The following is a 19,661-nucleotide window of genomic DNA, read 5'->3' as shown; positions in this document are numbered from 1 at the left end:
TCTCTAGCCCCTCCCCTTCATATCCCTCCACACACTTTCGTTCCTTCCATCATCCGCACTGACTGTACACCTCGTCCACAGGCATCATGGTGCTTGATTTAGACCTGTTTCGCACCGACAAAGGCGGCGATCCAGAAATCGTGAGGGAAACGCAGAGGAAACGGTTCAAAGATGTGTCTCTGGTGGATAAACTGGTCGAGGCGGACACAGAATGGAGGAAATGTGAGTTGCATTAGGCTAACGCTACAGCTATTGAAACGCATGGCAGCCTGTGAATGAGCACAGATTGTGACACGTATAACATATCTTTCTTTAAACATTAAAACTTTACAAAGAGAAACACGGACTAATTACACCACAGCACACGATGAAGTTCATATTAAATGTGTATAAATGTTAAGAAACCGCGATACGTGTGTAATGTTAGTGGAGTAACTTAACGTTAGCATGTAGCATTTACACAAATAGTTAACACAGCTGCCATAGTGTGCTTTACCTCTTTTACTTCATTTAATGAAACTAGTATGTACTACTGAGCCTAATATGTTCATATCATATGTTATTCGGAGAGTTATGTGTTTGTATTGATTAAATGTGTCGCAGCAGCATCACCCGGTCCGGCAGGATCTGATGCAATCTCTCTGGCAGTGAACCGGGAGGAGCTGCTGACTGTCAGTGCTGTCGAGTGACTGTCAGTGTTTTACCTTGTTCTTGACTTTGCCACTAAAGTGAAAGTATTAATTAAGGAATGACAGGCTGCCATTTTCATTCAGTACTCATTTAAATTAATCTAAAAGTCTCACTAATAAGAGATTTGAGCTTGGTATGCTTTATCACAGGCAAAGGCTCACATAGAAGCTAGTTGTGTGTTCTTTAGATGGTTGTCATGCTTTTGTGTGATTCTTGTGAAAGCTGGCAATAACGTGTACAGGACAAAATCAAAACATATATTTTTTTTTGAAGAAATTAAATGAATCCTTTAAATTTTTTATGACAATTAAGCACCCAATTAGGGCTGCAACTAACGATTATTTTGATAATCGATTAATCTGTCGATTATTTTTACGATTAATCGATTAATCGGTTTATGTACTTATATTTTAGTTTTTTCCATTTTTTCCCCAAGTAAATTATTAATAAAGGGTCTTTATCATTCAGCATAGATTTTTAAGAGATTTTAACCATTTTGCATTGTCATATCCTCATCAAAAATATACCTGGAGTTGTTTTATGTTAGTAATCCTTTGTCGAACTCTTCTGCAATCAAAACACTGACCCATACTCTATCAAAATTCACAAGGAGATTTCAAATATTGTTTTCACCATGGCAGTCCTTAGAGCTCCTAAAGTAGTTTAACATCCCAAACAAAGCTTAAGGAATCTTTGAGAACATATGTTCACGAAGTATAAGGATAAAACAGAATAAAATTGCAGTGCATTGTATTTTATTATTTACTGGGAAAAAGCTTTATAGCTTATGCTGTGAAATTGTAAACAATCCTTCGAAAAAAAAGTGCCAATGGCATGAAACCTGAATGGAACTCACAATTTAAAGTAAAATCCATCAGAAGGTTGTCCAGAAGAAAAAAAAAAATGGGACACACACAAAAAACCTGCTGTGTGAAAAAGAGCAGTGAAAAGAAGTGCATTTTACCTCTCTCATTCAGTCATAATTAGGCTGCAAGTCTGAATTATGAACTGGTAAACGACAAACTGATCACATAACATTTTGTAAAGCTTTAAATGTTAACTGTTAAAAAGCAATGTTATCAGCTTTTACGACTAAACATTTGCAAACAACCTTGTACTGGAGAATCTGCACAAATAAAATTCTTATGGGCCGTTCACATATCGCACCTAAAAACGCGTGGAAAACGCTAGTCGCGTCGCTTTCTCCTTCTTTCCAAAGCGCTCGGGCAGAAGCGCCCCTGAGGCGTCTGCCTTTGCTAAGCAACCATGACGTGCTCTCTCCATGACGTGCCCTCTCCATGAAGACCCGGAAATTTCAGCAAAGGATAAATGGATGCGGTGTGGACGCGCCTGGAAAAACGGGCGCATCGCACCGCGTGCGTGTCGCGAACGCGTCGCTTCCATTATGAGAGTGCATACTGCGCGCCTACATAGGAAATAACGAACTTGAGCACGCAAAAGACACGATATGTGAACGGCCCCTTAAACAGTTCAGTAGTGCAGAGTTTACAGGTTACTCTTCATTTTAAAGGCTCAAAGTAAAGTACTCCCACTTCCCGCTGAATGCTGCAGAGACGCTGTTCGGGAAGCACGTGACATAAAACGAGGCCAGCTATTGGCTATTCGCTACTTCACCTGCTGTACTGGCTGAGTAAAACCTCCGGTGGCTCATTACTGCCACACTTTGGTCACCGCAGATTTGAAATATGCACGAAATGAGCCGCTTATGGCAAATAAAATTTATTTAGCGACGAATCGATTACTAAATTAGTTGACAACTATTTTAATAATCGATTTTAATCGATTAAATCGATTCGTTGTTTCAGCTCTACACCCAATCAATTCTAATTATTATAATATAGAGAAATAATAATTTTTTTAGTTGCAAAGCGTGTGTACATAATTGTCATCTTTGTTTTGTAATGGATTATGATTATATATATAATATTTTAAGAGTTTATTATATATTAGTTTTATTAATTTTTAAATTTTAACTTAAACTTATTTCTAATATTAATTTCAGTTAGTTGTGGAAAATTGCACTAGTATTGCATTATATCATTATACAGTTGTTATAAATATTAATAGTAATATCTAATCAAAGTAGCAATCCTCCCTCTTGCAATGACATCTCTTATCTGATGACCTTCCCCCATTTTTCTTCTATTTCAGGAAGCTCTTTTACTTAGATATATATCATGATAGGGAAGAAAAACTATTGCAACTTTCGTTTCGTGGTGACTTAAATTTTTTTATTTAATATTTATATATATATTTTTAAGGTTTATTTCAATTAATGTAAATTATGTTGTATTACAGTATATTATATTGTATTCCTTATTCTACTAGTGAAAATATGGTAATACAGTATATTGTAATACATTGTAATTTAGGGCTGGGCCACACTGTACTGTATACATCAAGTTTGTATGATATATCAATATATTTTTGTTAACAATATGGTATGAGGCAATACCATTTATTTCAGTATACAGTGTGAATTGATACGAGGCGAGCACATAACATTCTTTAAAATACAAGTTACATTCAAATAAAGTTTAAAATAAAGTTACATTCACTGTATTTGTTTTCATAGCTTTTAATATGAACAATGTTGCACTGGACAAAATTAGGCAACATGTAAATAAATGTTTTAAAAGAAATACATAATTTAAAAAAAATACCATTATATACCGTATATCACAAATACAACAACAAAAAAAAAACTGGATATTTTTTTTTGCACAGCTCTAGTGTGATTTTTATTAGTTGGTGTAATACTTAATGTTATGAGAAATACAACTACTGAAAAGTAGACAAAATTAAATTAATTTGGCATAATTCCACATTTACTCTCTAAAGCACATTTACTCATTTACCAACATTGTTCCTCTTCTCCAGACCATTTCCAAACTTAAGACAATATAATTACTCTTACCAGGCCTCTTGCCAGCATATCAGTGGCATGCACTGATGTTAAAAAATACTCTTGTTTTGCCTTCAGGTCGCTTCACTGCGGATAATCTTAACAAGGCCAAGAATCTGTGCAGCAAAGCCATCGGGGAAAAAATGAAGGTATGTAATAATAGCTGTCAGTCAGATGTTTGTTTTAATCTGTTATCATTGAGTAATTATAATATTCTGTTTGCCAGTTTTGTGATGATTTATTCTGTTTTTGCAGAAAAAAGAGCCAGTTGGTGATGATGACACTCTTCCAGAAGAGGCTCAGAATCTGGAAGCCCTCACAGGAGAAACATTATCAGTGAGTCAAGCAATAGCGACACATTAAATTCACCAAAAGTGACAGTAAAGACATTTATAATTCTCTGAAGGATCATGTTACACTGGAGACTGGATTAATGGCTGCTGCAAATTCCGTTTTGCCATAACAAGAATAAATTACATTTTAAATGGTTAGAATATTGCATAATATCACTTCTTTTTTTTTTCGTATATTTGATCAAATAAATGCAGCCTTGATGTGGATGAGAGGCGTCTTTTGAAAGCATCTTTTGAATTAAAGTGCTTTAAACTCATCATCCACATCCATCTGTGACCAGTATTTCTTCATCCTGTCCCTGTCAGCCCCTCACGGTGACTCAGATAAAGAAGGTGCGGTTACTGGTGGACGAGGCCGTGCAGAAAACAGACAGCGATCGGTTAAAGCTGGAGGCCGAGCGTTTTGAGTACCTGAGAGAGATCGGCAACCTCCTGCATCCCTCTGTGCCCATCAGCAATGATGAGGTGATTCACACAATACACTGCAAACACCAAGGAACGTTCATGGAATTAGAATAGAGCAAATGAACCATACTACAATGATGCTGTGTAACTTCTTCATCTGGAGACCATGATAAAGTGGTGATTCTCTTTCCCAGGATGCTGATAATAAGGTGGAACGCACCTGGGGCGACTGCACGGTGCAGAAGAAGTACTCTCATGTGGACCTGGTTGTCATGGTGGATGGATACGAAGGGGAAAAAGGAGCCATCGTGGCTGGAAGCAGAGGATACTTCCTCAAGGTTTGTTGCCCTATAACTGCACTGAACAGTCTGGAGCCGTTTAGGGCTGTCACTTTTTATTCGATATCCGAATATGCATTCGAACATGAATGAATAAAATATCAATTTTTTAAAATGCCATTTGTAGCGCATTTTTTACAGTCTATGATTAGACCGTTTGATTTGTATTTTATTCTTTGCCATCTTATCCAGTAGAGGGCACTCTAGACGTATTGTAGCGTAGGCCCATCAAGCGAATAAGAGCTAGTAGCCACTAGCCAGGCACATCTGTGTTCGGAGCACACAGGAACATTTTAAATAAAAAGTTGATAGACTGGTGTTTCTTGCAAAAAATATTAAGAAATGAATTAGGCTAGGCTATATACCTTACTCCTGCTGCTGTTTAAGTTGTCACATTATTGTTTGTGCCTGTTCTGAATTTTTCTTTTACATTTTTTTTTTTAGCCTAATGTTTTGGGATATGCATAGTGGCACTTCATATAAGTTGATTTTCTAAGTTGATAACCTGCTGTTTCAAACATTAAGTAAAAAAAAAAAAAAAGTAATCCAGATAGTCCTGTTTATGACTCACTGTTAATAAATTTGTGATTGAATCTCTATTAGGCTACGTGCAGTGGTTCTCATCCCGCGGCCCGTCGCGAATTCAAATGCGGCCCACCATATGCTGAACACAATAAAAAAAGCTTTTAGGTTTTACAATTAATTTTATTTTTTACATAAAAAAAGTAGGCTACTAAAGAAATATAAGCAATAGCCTAATGTTTTTATCTGAAAACATTTTGTTTCTCATAAAATGTTTTCAGACAAGCGCGCACTTTGGCAGAATTCAATTCAAATAGTCATCAACAGCCATTAGTTCGGTAAAATTGAGCATCAGAAATGACACATTTGTTTTTAAGGGAGAAAAAAAGAAATGTGGAGAATGCCAGCGAATGAACACAAAAGAATAGTCGCAGTATCAATAGTGAAAGAGGATTTTTGGTTTTCCCCGCAACTCACTTGAAGAAGTTCAAGCAAATGGAAACACCACGCAGCAATCATCCTTAATTGAAGAAATGTGGCAAAGCATCTCTGGAGAGAACCTCATATTATTAAATTCGAAAGTGCTTTCCATATTTGGATCAACATGGGCTACATTTGTGAATGCACATTTTCTGCAATGTTGCGCGTCAGGGTCATGCTCCCGTGCGCGTCTTATAGACTGCATCTTAAGCCTCTTATACTTTCCGCATCCGGGAGCCCGCTATGGACCGCTAGGTAGGCGTGACGTAAAAATCGCCATTGGTAAGTGTGTGCCGAGGCTCTGAGCAGAAGACCGCACAGACAGGTGCGTGTGGTCCGTAGGCTTCAAAAGCACAATTGCACATGTTCAGGCAGTATGAAGAAGCCCATTGCCAACTGAACCTGTGCAATCCATCAATAAAGAATATAAGGAATATATGGGGAGTAGAATATATGGGGAGTATAATTATTTCTTAGATATTAGACGTAGATATACATTGCATGATATTCGATATCCGTTCGAATTAGATTTTTCTCAAAAGTGACAGCCCTAGAGCCATTTAGCTTTTTTCTAAATAATTAAAACACGCTCTGTTGTCAGTTCTTCTAAACAAACAAGCCAAAAATCCCTCAACACCAGTTTTGTAATTTCTTTGCTGATTTGTTTTATGATTTCAGGGGCCTTTAGTTTTTTTGGAACAGGCATTAATTAACTATGCCCTGCGGATCCTGTACAGCAAGAGCTACACCCTCCTGTACACACCCTTCTTCATGAGGAAAGAAGTCATGCAGGAGGTCGCTCAGCTCAGCCAGTTTGACGAGGAGCTCTACAAGGTTTCGCCTTCAACTGCTACTTTATTTAGCCATCAATCGGAAATTTTATTTACTTAATTATTTTTTACCAAATATGAGCATATATATATTTGATGTGAGGAGTATTTATCTGACCCTAAACAAAGTTGTGAACCTGCAAATAATTACATTTCCTGGAATGTGTTTGTTCAGGTGATCGGGAAGGGAAGCGAGAAGTCTGAAGACAATACGGTAGATGAGAAATATTTGATTGCCACATCGGAGCAGCCAATCGCCGCCTTCCTCAGAGATGAGTGGCTGAAGCCAGAAGACCTTCCCATCCGCTATGCCGGCCTGTCCACCTGCTTCAGACAGGAAGTGGGCTCTCACGGCAGAGACACACGTGGGATCTTCAGGGTCCATCAGTTTGAGAAGGTCCGAACTTCGCTATAACCAGAATAATGGAAGAACAATATGTGCATTAAGATTACTTAATTTCATTATACGAAAAAGAGACCACTAGCCAAATCAGCATGTTTTGCAGAAAGTGAAATATCTGGTATACATGAGAAGAACAAAACTATATAATAGCAAAATCACAATCTCTCTCCATCGTTTTCCAGATTGAGCAATTTGTCTACGCCTCTCCATATGACGGCAAGTCCTGGGAGATGTTTGATGAGATGATTGGAACCGCTGAGGAGTTTTATCAGTCTTTAGGAATCCCCTACCGGATCGTTAACATTGTGTCAGGTTTGCTAAAATTACTCTTTATTTTAATTGATAGCGCCATTGGGCACCTGTTGTTCAAAATCAGTAATCCCAGAACAAAGCTTCAAATATATTATCCATTATACATTAAATACATTATTTGCTTTATTTCACAGGTGCTTTGAACCATGCTGCTAGTAAAAAGCTGGATTTAGAGGCTTGGTTCCCAGGCTCCCAGGCTTTTAGAGAGCTTGTGTCATGCTCAAACTGCACAGACTACCAGGCTCGTCGCTTGCGTATTCGCTACGGGCAGACCAAGAAAATGATGGACAAGGTACAGTTTTACTCCACAGTTCTGAGTTAGGATTCTGGGTAATCTGTATTTACTGTATCTAGCTGGTCTCATGGGTCTTTGTGTTTGTTCTCTTTAAGACTGAGTTCGTGCACATGCTAAATGCCACCATGTGTGCGACCACTCGTGTTATCTGTGCAATCCTGGAGAACTTTCAGACAGAGGAAGGCATCGTTATTCCAGAACCCCTCAAGGCATTCATGCCTCCAGGTGAGTATCACTGAATTCTAACTGTGATTTTGATCAAATTTGGTTTAAGCTTGAACTAAATGCATGAAAAAGACTTGAGAGGTGCTAGTTATTGTTTTGGGATGGCGTAGCTTATTCAAAAAGGTCCGACACTAATTCCTCTGAATGATTCCTAGGGCTGGTGCTGTATGTTTTTGATTTGCTATAAAGAAGTGATTCATAAGAATAATTTGTTTAGGAATCAGGCAACATTTGTTATGCTGTATGTTAGGGCTGCACAATTAATCAAATTTCTAATCTAATTACAGTTACGGAAGCCACAATTACGTAATCGCTCAAAGCGGCAATTAATCGTCCACTTATGTTATTCTGCGTGCTGCTTCTTTTTCTTCCTACATATTATCTTTAGGGTTTTTCCACCGTTTTAATTTTAGTATAACAATATAATTATTATACTTTTTCTTTATCATTTAAAGAAGAAACCAATCCAATGTATAATTGACATTTGAGGTTTAATACTATAGTAAAGCACTAAAAGTTTTTTTCAGTAAGTGTTTTCAGATTTATTGAAATAATTATGATTTGTCATAATCATGCAGCCCTACTGTATGTGTTTGATTTTCGAAAAAAGATCTGACTCATAAGAATGATTAGTTTTGGTTGATTACTAGCTATACTTATTAAAAAATTCAGATTCATAAGTCATTCTTTGGCTCGAATGATTAATTTGTTTAGGAATCAGAATACACTGGTTGTCAAAAGATTTAGGTAGATGTTTAGGTCCTTTAGGTAGATGTTCATTGAATGTAGACTGTTTTCTCTCACAAGAAGCCGCCAGCTGAATATGTCAGTATTATGGTTTCTTTACTCAGGTTTGACAGAAATGATCAAGTTTGTGAAGCCAGCCCCTATCGACCAGGAGGCAACCAAGAAGCACAAGAAACAGCAGGAAGGAGGGAAGAAGAAGAAACAGCAGGGTGGTAATGCTGATCTAGAGAACAAGGTGGAGAACATGTCAGTCAATGACTCCTAGACCCCTTTCAATCCTAGCCAATCATTACAAGCCTTCTGTTTTGTGTACCCCATTCATAATCATTGTCCAATGAAACTGTCACACTGTCATATCCCTCCCTCAGTTTACCTCTCCTGGGACAGTCCTATGAAAATAAGAAAGAAGTACCTTTGTATTATAATTCTGCTGTTGAATTAAAGGGAACATGCATGGTTACATTCTGCATCAAGTGCCACATTAGAGGTGGGAATTTTAGGATATTCTGAATGGAAACCAGTTATGGATAACAGACAGACCTCTTTCAATATTCTCCCTTGAAGTTAATGATTGCGCTATAAATAAAGTGAAGGTCATTTTTGATTACTGTGCACTTATTAGACACATTGTCACAAAAGTTAAAGCAGAAAAAATGCAGCTTCCTCTCATTCAAATCTGTCTTATCCTTCATAGAAACATTACTACTTCTGATTTGTCTGTAAAACAGGGAATGCTATTATATGTACAGTACTTGCTTAAGATGCTATGTGTGAGGAATATGATGGCATTTGAGAATAAATCAATACCTGAAGGAGAACATTGTCTGGTCTCTGAATTATATTTTGTGTCATGCATTTGTTCAATTCAAGTTTATTTGTTCTATCGCTTTTTACAATATGAATCGTTTACAAAGCAACTTTACAGAAAATAATGTTTCTACAATATTAAGTAGTAGCTTATGGTGGTGACTGTAAGTTTGTGCACGTTTGACAGGATTGTTATTTGTTGAATGCTTTTAATATTAATTTATGGGTTGTTAAGTGGCTAATAATGATAGTAAAAGCTGCTCGCTTGTATTTGAAAGGACTTAAAAATCAGAAGCAATATAGGACTATATAAAGTTGCTACATAATGTTATTTGGTCGACATTGTATTACACCAAGAATCAAATTACGTCAGAAAAGACGTTTTTTTGTGGGTTGTGGCTCTAGTTGCTGTTTATGAGAGGTTCGTCCACAGTCACTTTGTACAAAATACTTGGTTGGAGGTAATAAAAAAAGAAGTTGCAAGAAACATTACTCCTACCTGGGCTTTTGGAAGTCATTTTAAATAACAACTGAAACATAGCCTCAGTCATACAACACTATTGGATAGCTTTACACCTTTAGTTTTCAGTTGTTGTTTTTTTAAATTGATAGAGATAATAAACAGTGCAGTTCGTAATTTAAAACACTACAAAAAAAAGCAAAACCTCGTGAAATACAAAGTACACCAAACCATTAAAATTAAATGAGCATTGATTAAATTACGGGCAATTGAAAAGTATGGCTTATTGACTGCTAGTTGCCGATATATATCCAGAAATACTATTGGCTGGTTGCACTGTCATTGGCCAATAATAGTTCAGGAAGGATACTGCCCCTCACAAACTGCCACTTCCCAAAATTAAGATGCAAAAATCTGTCAAACATATCGGCGTTTAAGCAATAACTTGTGTTGTGTTCTTTTTAATATAATAATAAAAATATCTATATTTCATTAAAGATCCGTTAAAGGAGCTGTAGCCAAAAAAAAAAAAAAAAAAAAAGCAATGGGATCCGGAGAAAGCACGACTAGGAGAGTTCTCTCGGCCTGGAAGAGGACGACCGGGTGATGATTCTGCGCGGAGTGAAGGTAACGATAATCCAGCATCCCGTATTTACTACCTACCTAACGTTACCAATCATTCTGGTTCACGATACGACTATGTGTTTTTTTTGCGTGTCAGTGTGACTTTTTTTTTCTCTCGCGTGGATCTGCGTCAGGTTACTCAAATTTCCTTCACTGAAAGGGACGACACAGTCAGTGTTGTTTCGGATGTCTGTCATTTCACAAACACATGGATATGTAGGAATTTTTTCGCACGTGATTGACAGACTGGCTCTGATTTAGGACAGTCGAGTCCTTGCTAATCTAGTAGTTCCTTAGGTGTCCAGAAATCTAATTGAAACCAAGTCCAGGTGTAACTTTACAGTCCTGTGTCAGGACGTTAAGCGTTGCAATATTGCAATAACGTTACTCTTTATAGAGTTGACTGCGTTAGAAGAAACACTTAGTCAACCAAAACAAGTTATTCTTCTTTATTAAAATTGGATTGTTTACAAATCTGCAAGGCTGCTCCAGAAGGAAAGATTAAGCTTTATCGTCCCTATGTGTATATATTTCTTGTTATAGTGAGTATGTATTTGCTGGTTCCCAAAGATCGGAAGAGTTATATGAATTATGAGCACTCTTATAAAATTTTAATTGGCTTGTTGAGGACATCTGTGTAACTTCTTCACTGTTTTTTTGTCCTTAGCTCTCTGAAGGCGTCCTACAGCGCATGCAGAATGCCAATGCTGATCCAACACCGTCTATAAACAATAAAGAAAACCTAGGTATGGCACAATATTGTCATAAATGTTTGCAGTTTATATGCATTGCTGTTGAGTCAGATGCAATTAGTGAGATATTAAATTTTTAATGAAGATAAATTTTTCTGTAACCTTGCAAACCAGCTGACTCGAACTTCCAGCACATCTGACCCACAACCTCCAAAGACACAGGCCAGGGCAACTTCTCCTGACACTAAAGAGGAGCTCAGGAAGAGGTGCTCTAGTGCAGGGTTTTCTAGTGCAGGGTTTTCGGCAAGAGAGTGCTAAACCTTCTGTGGGAAAGTTTAGAGAGAAAAATCTGTTTAAAAATTACTAAATAATCAAAAAAAGATAAGTTAATAGATATTCTATAACTTTTACTTAAAAATGAAAAGAAATAATATTTTATTAAAATAAATGCAAATGTAATTATATTAAAATGAATCAATTCTAAGATTTTATTTAAAATAGTTAAATAATACGAATAAGATTAAAATAGACAAGTAAACAAAAGAAATAAGATGAAATTGATAAAATAAATAATACATCTAAGAGTACAGTACTATAGTGAGTAGAACAAAAAAAGTAAATGCAATTTAATAGAAACTAAATATTTTCCAAATACTATAATTTTTGATATAGTATAGCTATTTGAATCTAAAATGCGTCTTGTACATGAATATATATAGCTGCCTTTAAAAAAAACTCGTATTTGGCATTGCACTTAGAGACAGGATTTAGGACTTGAAAAACTGTTTTTATATACATCAACAATATATTAAAATCACATTACACAGTGCCATTTTGAGCTGAGACAACTGATCCAGTCTGACAGACACCACCAATATTATTCCCAAACACAGATCCACATAACGCACCCTTGTGAAGAGCCTTTCTTGTTCTTTCTGAATCACTTAACGTGTTTTAAACATTTTCAACCAGTTCATCTTGCATTTTTCCCAATTATGCTTCTAATCTAATAAAATGTGCATTGATAAAATATGACATGAATACTAAACACTGTAGCTCTCGCAAGGGAAAAAAAAACCTTAAATTATAAGAGGACTCACTTTTTCCTGGATGCTTTTCAAGTGTGAATCATACAGTTGAAACAAGCTTAAGAACAAAGGACAAAACCCTGACTCTCTGTGGTAGGATTGAGAACTGCCGTGAGTGAATCATGGCTTGGCAACAGGCATGTAAATAAAGCTGTGTGTGTTCTTGCACAGGTATGAGCAGCAGCAGGAGGAGCTGGCTCACATCGCACGCAAAGAGAGAGAGGCAGCCCGGCAGGACATCACTCGAGCGGTGGAGAGAGAACGAGTACAGACGCGGCAGGAGTCTGAGAAAACCAAACAGCTGGTGAGACTCTTCTACAAACACTTCAGGACAGAGGTGTAATGATGCATGCAAACACACTCTGACGTCACTGTACTCTCAGACAAGCGGTGTAAATACTGTACATAATGTTAGGTTTTTCCTTTAGTCAGGGCAGTTTGGTAACAATCATATTGTTTTTGAAATTGTCTTATGGCACTGTGGTGATATTCTTCTTTATGTGTACCATGGTAATGGCATTTTTTTTAATAAATTATGTTTACTGTTAGTAGGGTTTTTAAGTTTTCTAAAGACCATGCGTTCAGACTAGTTTTGCCATTGTTTCTAGTCTGGAGGTGTTTTAATAGCACGTTTTAATTTAAATAGCAGCAGCGTTACATTTTGTATGTTTGATTAATTTATGAGTCAGTTCAAATGGTTTGATTCAATACATTCTATCGAAACTCAGATTTAACATATTTTTTTAATTTTTATATTACTCAAGTATTGTGGTAGAGATTATGAAGTTATGAGTTTATAGTTATCTATTCAGTTTTTTGTTAAGCATTTAATAACCTGTTTTTTAAAACACATAGTGCTGATTCTGAATTTTGATTCTGTTTTTATACTCTTTTAATGAGTAAAAAGGTCACCCGAGACCCCACATTCTTTATTAATGCATCAAGTTAATAATAAAAAAAAGTTCTCCCATATAAATGTATGCATTTAATATAGTAATATTTGTATTATATATATATATATATATATATATATATATATATATATATATATATATATGCACATTACATTACATTACATTTACATTTATTCATTTAGCAGACGCTTTTATCCAAAGCGACTTACAGATGAAGACAGTGGAAGCAATCAAAAACAACAAAAAGATCAATGATATATAAGTGCTATAACAAGTCTCAGTTAGGTTAACACATACACGTAGCATGAAATTTTAACTAATATAATAAATAAAAAGAAAATAGATAGAATAAAAGAACAGAGCAAGCTAGTTAGAGGTCTTTACACATACACACACACATACATATACAATTGCATAATAAATGAAAAGAAAATGGAATACAAAAAGATTAGAAAGGTAGTTAGATTTTTTAAAGAATATAATTAGAATAGTGAGTGTTAAAGTTAGAGGGTCAAATAAAGATGGAAGAGATGTGTTTTAAGCCGATTCTTGAAGATGGCTAAGGACTCAGCTGCTCGGATTGAGTTGGGAAGGTCATTCCACCAGGAGGGAACATTTCATTTAAAAGTCCGTAAAAGTGACTTTGTGCTTCTTTGGGATGGCACAATCAAGCGACGTTCACTTGCAGAACGCAAGCTTCTAGAGCGCACATAAGTCTGAAGTAACTGTGACACCCTGTACGTGTAGTCACAGGAATAATTTGTTTTATTTTCCCATGTGTTTAATTATTTAATTTCTGTTTATAAAGTTGTTTACTGTTATTAGGGTTAATGGTGATGTGTAGTGATCTTAGTGGACAGTAGGGGGAGACGCTGTGCTGATTAGGTACTATGTGATTAAAGGTGAGTCGCAGAGAAGAGGCCATTACAAGAGCGACTCCATGACTAAAAGCAGCAAAACTGTGTCTCTCCTTGTTTATTTAAACAGGTGGGTGAAATCGATCACCAAGGATATAAAACATTAAAGAAAATGTCGATTTCATGTGTATGTGGTTGCAGAAGGGTAATATACATTTCCTGGGTCAAATTAAGATGTTTAAAAGAGACATTGTTTGTGTTTATGAAAAAGCTGATTCATTCGCGGGTGTTTTGGCGTTAGGCCTTGTATTAATATAAGACCATCCAAATTGTTAGAGGCTCCAACACACTGAATACCCAAAGTAATGTAATGTTTATTGTGTTTACAGTTTTATAATTGTGTTTGTAGCATGTAAAGTGATGTATTGAGCAATTGCCATACATGTTAAAATATCTATATATACCTTTTGAATATTATATGCTGTTATTGTTTTGATATGATGTTTTAATGATCTTCCTTCTGTTTAAGTATATTTGCTCTATATAGTAATTCAGTTTCAATGTTTATATATCGTGTAATTAATGGTTCGCTCAACTTTTTAGTTATACAGTGGCTTATAACATTTTTGCACATACAAGGGAGACTGCAATGTATAGTGATGTAAAGGAAGGAGATACTGAGTTATATGACAGAAATACAGATTGAGTGTAAGAAAACTTGTACAAGCCTTATGCAACACGTTTATTAGTGTTTGGGTTGAGTCACATGCAAGGTGACCTAAGACATTGTGATTAAATTATACAACAAATATATGTAAAATGATACAATCTTTGACTTGTTATAATAAATCATTACAAGAGCGACTCCATGACTAAAAGCAGCAAAACTGTGTCTCTCCTTGTTTATTTAAACAGAAAACTTACTGCAGCACCTCCAGTCAGACGGCGGGTGTGCTACAGATTTTGGGGGCTCGTCCGGGATATAGCGCCACCTGCTGGTACGCGGATCCAATGCAAATGAACCAAAGGACGGCTGAGTGACGGGTGATCGGCGTAAGGACCACGAAGGGCAGCTCGAGAGCAGCAGGAGAACCAAGGTTCGGCAGTGAAGGTGTTTCCTGGCTGGGGAGGAGCATTGCAGCGTGGTGTGAGCCAAGGGTGAACCCATCAGTTTCAGGATCGTCTATGAAATGACTTCTAGCGAGAGAAAAGCAACGGTGTGGGAAATCAAGAAAAAGCTTCATCAGCTAACCCATGATGAACTGATCAGCCTGATGGATTGTCTGGAGCCAGCTACAGACCCAGAAAGAAACAGGTTGGATATAACTGACGAAGAGTGTTGCTTTGAGTACATTGTTGATTACATGGCCAGTGACTCTCTTCTAGGATTAGAAGATGGGGGTTTGTCTCACCTGCTCCTGTTGAAAGACCGTGTTGATTTGATAATCCAGAAACGTAATGTCAGTTCTGCTTTGCATGACACTGAGTCACTTACACCACCACAACAACCTACACTTACCACACACACGCAGACACAACAGATGGAATATAACCAATTGGTAAATAGCTATGAAGAGTTAGGGCGAAAACTAGCACAATACAAAATTGATGCCAACCCTAGTAAATCAGAATCTCCCCAGATTAGTTGTAGCTTGCCTGTGAATGTAGCTCGTGAGGCGAGTGGTGGAAAAAGGGAAAGTATGATTTCTCTCCGTGATCTTCAGCTACTGCCGTTCCAACACAGGGAGTTCAAAATTCAGGGGGGGCAGATTGGTGACAGTACCTCTGATATAAGCTACACAAGTGTAACCAAGCAAATAGATGAAGGACTAGCAGCTAACCACAGTGAAAATGATATCATCAGAGGTGTCCTGAGAGTCATTAAGCCAGGGAACTTTAAGGACATGTTAGTTAACAAGGAGGGACTGACAATCCAAGAGTTAAAGAGTTTCCTACAGTCACATTTGAATGAGAGAAGTAGCTCTGAGCTCTTCCAGGAGTTAATGTGCGGTAAACAGAATGACAACGAGACTCCCCAACAATTCCTGTATAGATTGATTGGCCTGAAACAGAAACTAATTTTCCTGTCTAAGCAAGCTGTCACAGACCTGGAGTATGACGAACAGACAATTCAAAATGTGTTTCTGAGAACAATTTATCAGGGCATGGCTGCTAAGTACAACCAGTTTCGCACAGAATTGAAACCTCTGCTTACAAACCGGCTGGTTACAGATGAGGCACTTCTGCGCCAAGTAACTCAGATAGCCAGTGACGAGAGTGAAAGACAACGTCGGTTGGGACAAGCTTCACGTCAAAGAGTGTCGAATGCCCTCAGCGCCCAGTGTGAGTCCAGCCAAGGTAGGAATGCAGATTGCAATAGACAAATTGATCAAACTGAGACGATTCGTCGTCTAAGTGCACAAATTGAAGCTCTTACAAAGACTGTTGAATCACTTGCAAGGGCGAGAACAACAGAAGGTTCGTGCAAAGTCCCTGATTCCCAGATGCAGCGAAAGCATCGTAGACAGAGGTGTCCCAGATGTAGTAGCAAAGATGTTACCGTTTGCAATCATTGCTTTTCGTGTGGTGAGGAAGGACATCTTGCGGTGGGCTGCCTAAGGAGGGAAAAGGTTTCGGGAAACGACCAGCGGCCACTGACAAGGGGCGAACAGTGACCGTGCATCCCCAGCCCCAGGTTAAGGAGAAAGAAGCTCGTATGGTTAGAACAGCTGATTCGTCAAACCAAAGAGAACATCCCCGTGATCGTGTAGCCCAGCTCATTGGGAAGAAAGCTATCCTCAAGTGCCACATCCATGGTTTTGCAGTAACCGCTCTACTGGACACAGGAGCACAAGTGAGTATAATCGATCACAACTGGAAGAGTAAATACTTACCAGAACAAACTCTGAGACCGCTGTCAGAGATAGTCAATGGGAGCGATTTCAGTGTTTCAGCTGTTAATGGAGAACCGTTGCCATTTGAGGGATGGGTAGAACTGACAGTGAACCTGCCTGGGAATGATGACCCAAGTTTGGTTATTCAAGTGCCTTTCCTTGTGGGGAAGATACCATTAGAGCGGCCGTTGCTGGGGTTTAATGTCATTGAGGAACTAATAAGAGGAAAGGAGGACACTGAACAGGGCCTATGTGCATTTTCAGAACTACTAAAGATAGCCCTGGACATCAAAGGTGAACAAGTCAACGCGATAGTGAACCTCATTCAGGAACAACCCCATGTGCACCCTGAGGCTGTTGTCACAGTTGGCCCTAGAGATGTTGTCATACCAACAGGCCAAGTTACTCATGTAAAATGTGAGGTACCGGTTGATTTGGAATTTTCGGAGCCAGTAGTGCTGTTCGAGTCCAATGAGGAGAGTGCATCATTGACTCAATTAGACATTGGAGAAGGTCTTATGGAATTAGAGGGGACAGATCGGCCATATGTTAGGGTTCCCTTGTGCAACCCTAACACTTGGGAAGTCACTATAAGACGACATACACCTCTAGGAAGTATACAGACTATAGCTAGTATTATCAAAACGGAGCAACAAGACCTGGAAAAAAATGGTGACCTACCAATGAGCCGGGGAGAAAAACCAGGTTCCCAAGTACAGGAGGACGACTGCAGGGCAGACAGTTTGTGGCATCCGCCGGTCGATTTAAGTCATCTGGAAGAAGAACAGCAGAAAATAGTCAAAGGCATGCTTCATGAAGAAGCCAGCGTCTTCTCCCATGGGGATGATGATATTGGGTGTATCCCAAGCTTACAGATGACAATTAACCTGAAGGATGACATCCCTGTTCAGCGAGCCTATGCCTCCATCCCAAAACCCCTGTATAAGCAAGTGAAGGAATACGTCCAGGACTTACTAGCTCGGGGTTGGGTGGTAAAGTCAAAGTCTCCGTATGCAGCCCCGGTGGTGTGTGTCCGGAAGAAAGATGGCACGCTGAGACTGTGTATAGACTACAGATTATTGAATCAGAAGACAGTTCCAGACCGACATCCACTTCCCCGGATCCAGGACCTTATTGACACCCTTGGAGGCTACCGATGGTTTTCAATCTTAGATCAGGGGAAGGCCTACCATCAGGGATTCATGGCAGAGGGATCTCGACACCTTACTGCATTCACGACCCCTTGGGGACTATATGAGTGGGTGCGCATACCTTTTGGATTGGCTAACGCACCAGCGGCATTCCAGAGGAGTATGGAGGGAATGGTGGATTCACTGAGAGATGAATTATGCATACCATATCTTGATGACATACTTTGCTTTGGCAAAACATTCAGTGATCATGTCCAGGGACTTAGGAGAGTTCTTAGAGTACTGAAGGATCATGGGGTAAAGTTGAGGCCAGCAAAGTGTGAGCTCTTCAAGAGGGAGGTCAGATATGTGGGAAGACTAGTTTCAGAGGATGGTGTTCGCATCGACCCAAAAGACCTAGAAGCGGTCCTCTCCCTAAAAGAGCAAAAGCCCACCACCGTTGGGGAGTTGCGGCGATTGTTGGGGTTCCTCAGTTATTACCGCACCTTCATCCAGGATTTTTCACGAATCGCTAAACCACTGTATGAGCTCCTCCAGTCTCGGGGAACAATAGCAGTTGAGGAGCAGAATAAATCTGGTAAAGCTGGGAAAAGAGGAAATCAGTTACCATCCCGTGCAAAAGTAGAGTGGACGAGTGTGCACCAAGGTGTGTTGGAGAGACTCATTGAGGCGCTAACCACTCCCCCAGTACTAGCTTACCCGAACTTTGAACTTCCATTTGTACTCCATACAGATGCGTCCGAACAGGGGCTTGGGGCTGTGCTCTACCAACAGCAAGAGGGCCGGCTCAGAGTCATTGGCTATGGTTCCAGGACGTTGACTCCTGCTGAGAGAAGTTATAGGCTCCACTCCGGCAAGCTTGAGTTTTTGGCACTCAAATGGGCGGTCTGTGAGAAGTTCCGCGATTACTTGTTCTATGCGCCACACTTTACAGTCTTCACAGACAACAACCCATTGACGTATGTCCTCAGGACGGCCAAACTCAATGCGGTTGGACATAGATGGGTTGGAGAATTGGCGGACTTCAGATTTGACATTCGCTACAGACCAGGCAAAGTGAACATAGATGCAGACATGCTCTCTCGATGTCCCCTCGATATCGATAAGTTTATAACTGCATGTACTGAAGTTCTCACCGAGGAGGTGGTCCGGGCCACATGGGAAGGACTTCAGGCTGACCAAGAGAAAGATGTTGCTTGGGTTGCAGCTCTTAATGCACGTCAAGAGGATGTAGAGTGCCTATTTGGAAAGAGGTTCATGACGCTTGATCACTCTGAGGTGAGAGCAGCTCAGAGGGAAGATCCTGTTGTTGGTAAGGTGATCGAATTAAAAGAGAGTGGTGGGGAGATTACACCTGACGTGATGAAAACTGCAAAAGGAGGCCTCAAGAGACTGTTGTATGAGTGGAGAAAATTGGATCTCCAAAATGGACAGCTCTTTCGTAAGACCAGTCACAGATCTCAACTTGTTCTTCCAGCTAAGTTTAAACAGGTGGCCTTGAAACAGCTACACAATGACATGGGTCATGTTGGGACGGAACGTGTTCTGGACTTAGCAAGGAACAGATTCTACTGGCCTTTTATGAAGAAGGAGATCGAGCACTATGTCACCCAGCAGTGCCAATGCGTGAAGCAAAAGAAACCAGTGG

The 19,661-nt window shown here is 38.9% G+C and overlaps 1 protein-coding gene across 1 annotated transcript; it reads left to right on the top strand.

Annotated features, from left to right (window-relative positions):
• Window positions 1-12: 12 nt before the first annotated feature.
• On the top strand, window positions 13-9,346 carry LOC113065555 (serine--tRNA ligase, cytoplasmic). The gene is made up of 11 exons (XM_026236892.1): window positions 13-222; window positions 3,695-3,765; window positions 3,872-3,952; window positions 4,276-4,434; window positions 4,569-4,712; window positions 6,393-6,548; window positions 6,720-6,941; window positions 7,130-7,259; window positions 7,394-7,551; window positions 7,650-7,779; window positions 8,631-9,346. Exons 1-11 carry the CDS (start codon window positions 87-89, stop codon window positions 8,789-8,791), a joined length of 1,548 nt encoding a protein of 515 aa, XP_026092677.1. The 5' UTR covers window positions 13-86; the 3' UTR covers window positions 8,792-9,346.
• The last annotated feature ends 10,315 nt before the right edge of the window (window positions 9,347-19,661 follow it).

This window comes from Carassius auratus, chromosome 48 (genome assembly GCF_003368295.1).
Source record: "Carassius auratus strain Wakin chromosome 48, ASM336829v1, whole genome shotgun sequence".
Lineage (NCBI taxonomy): Eukaryota > Metazoa > Chordata > Actinopteri > Cypriniformes > Cyprinidae > Carassius > Carassius auratus.
Note: the sequence above shows the minus strand (reverse complement) of the source record. Positions and strands in the feature narration are given on the sequence as shown.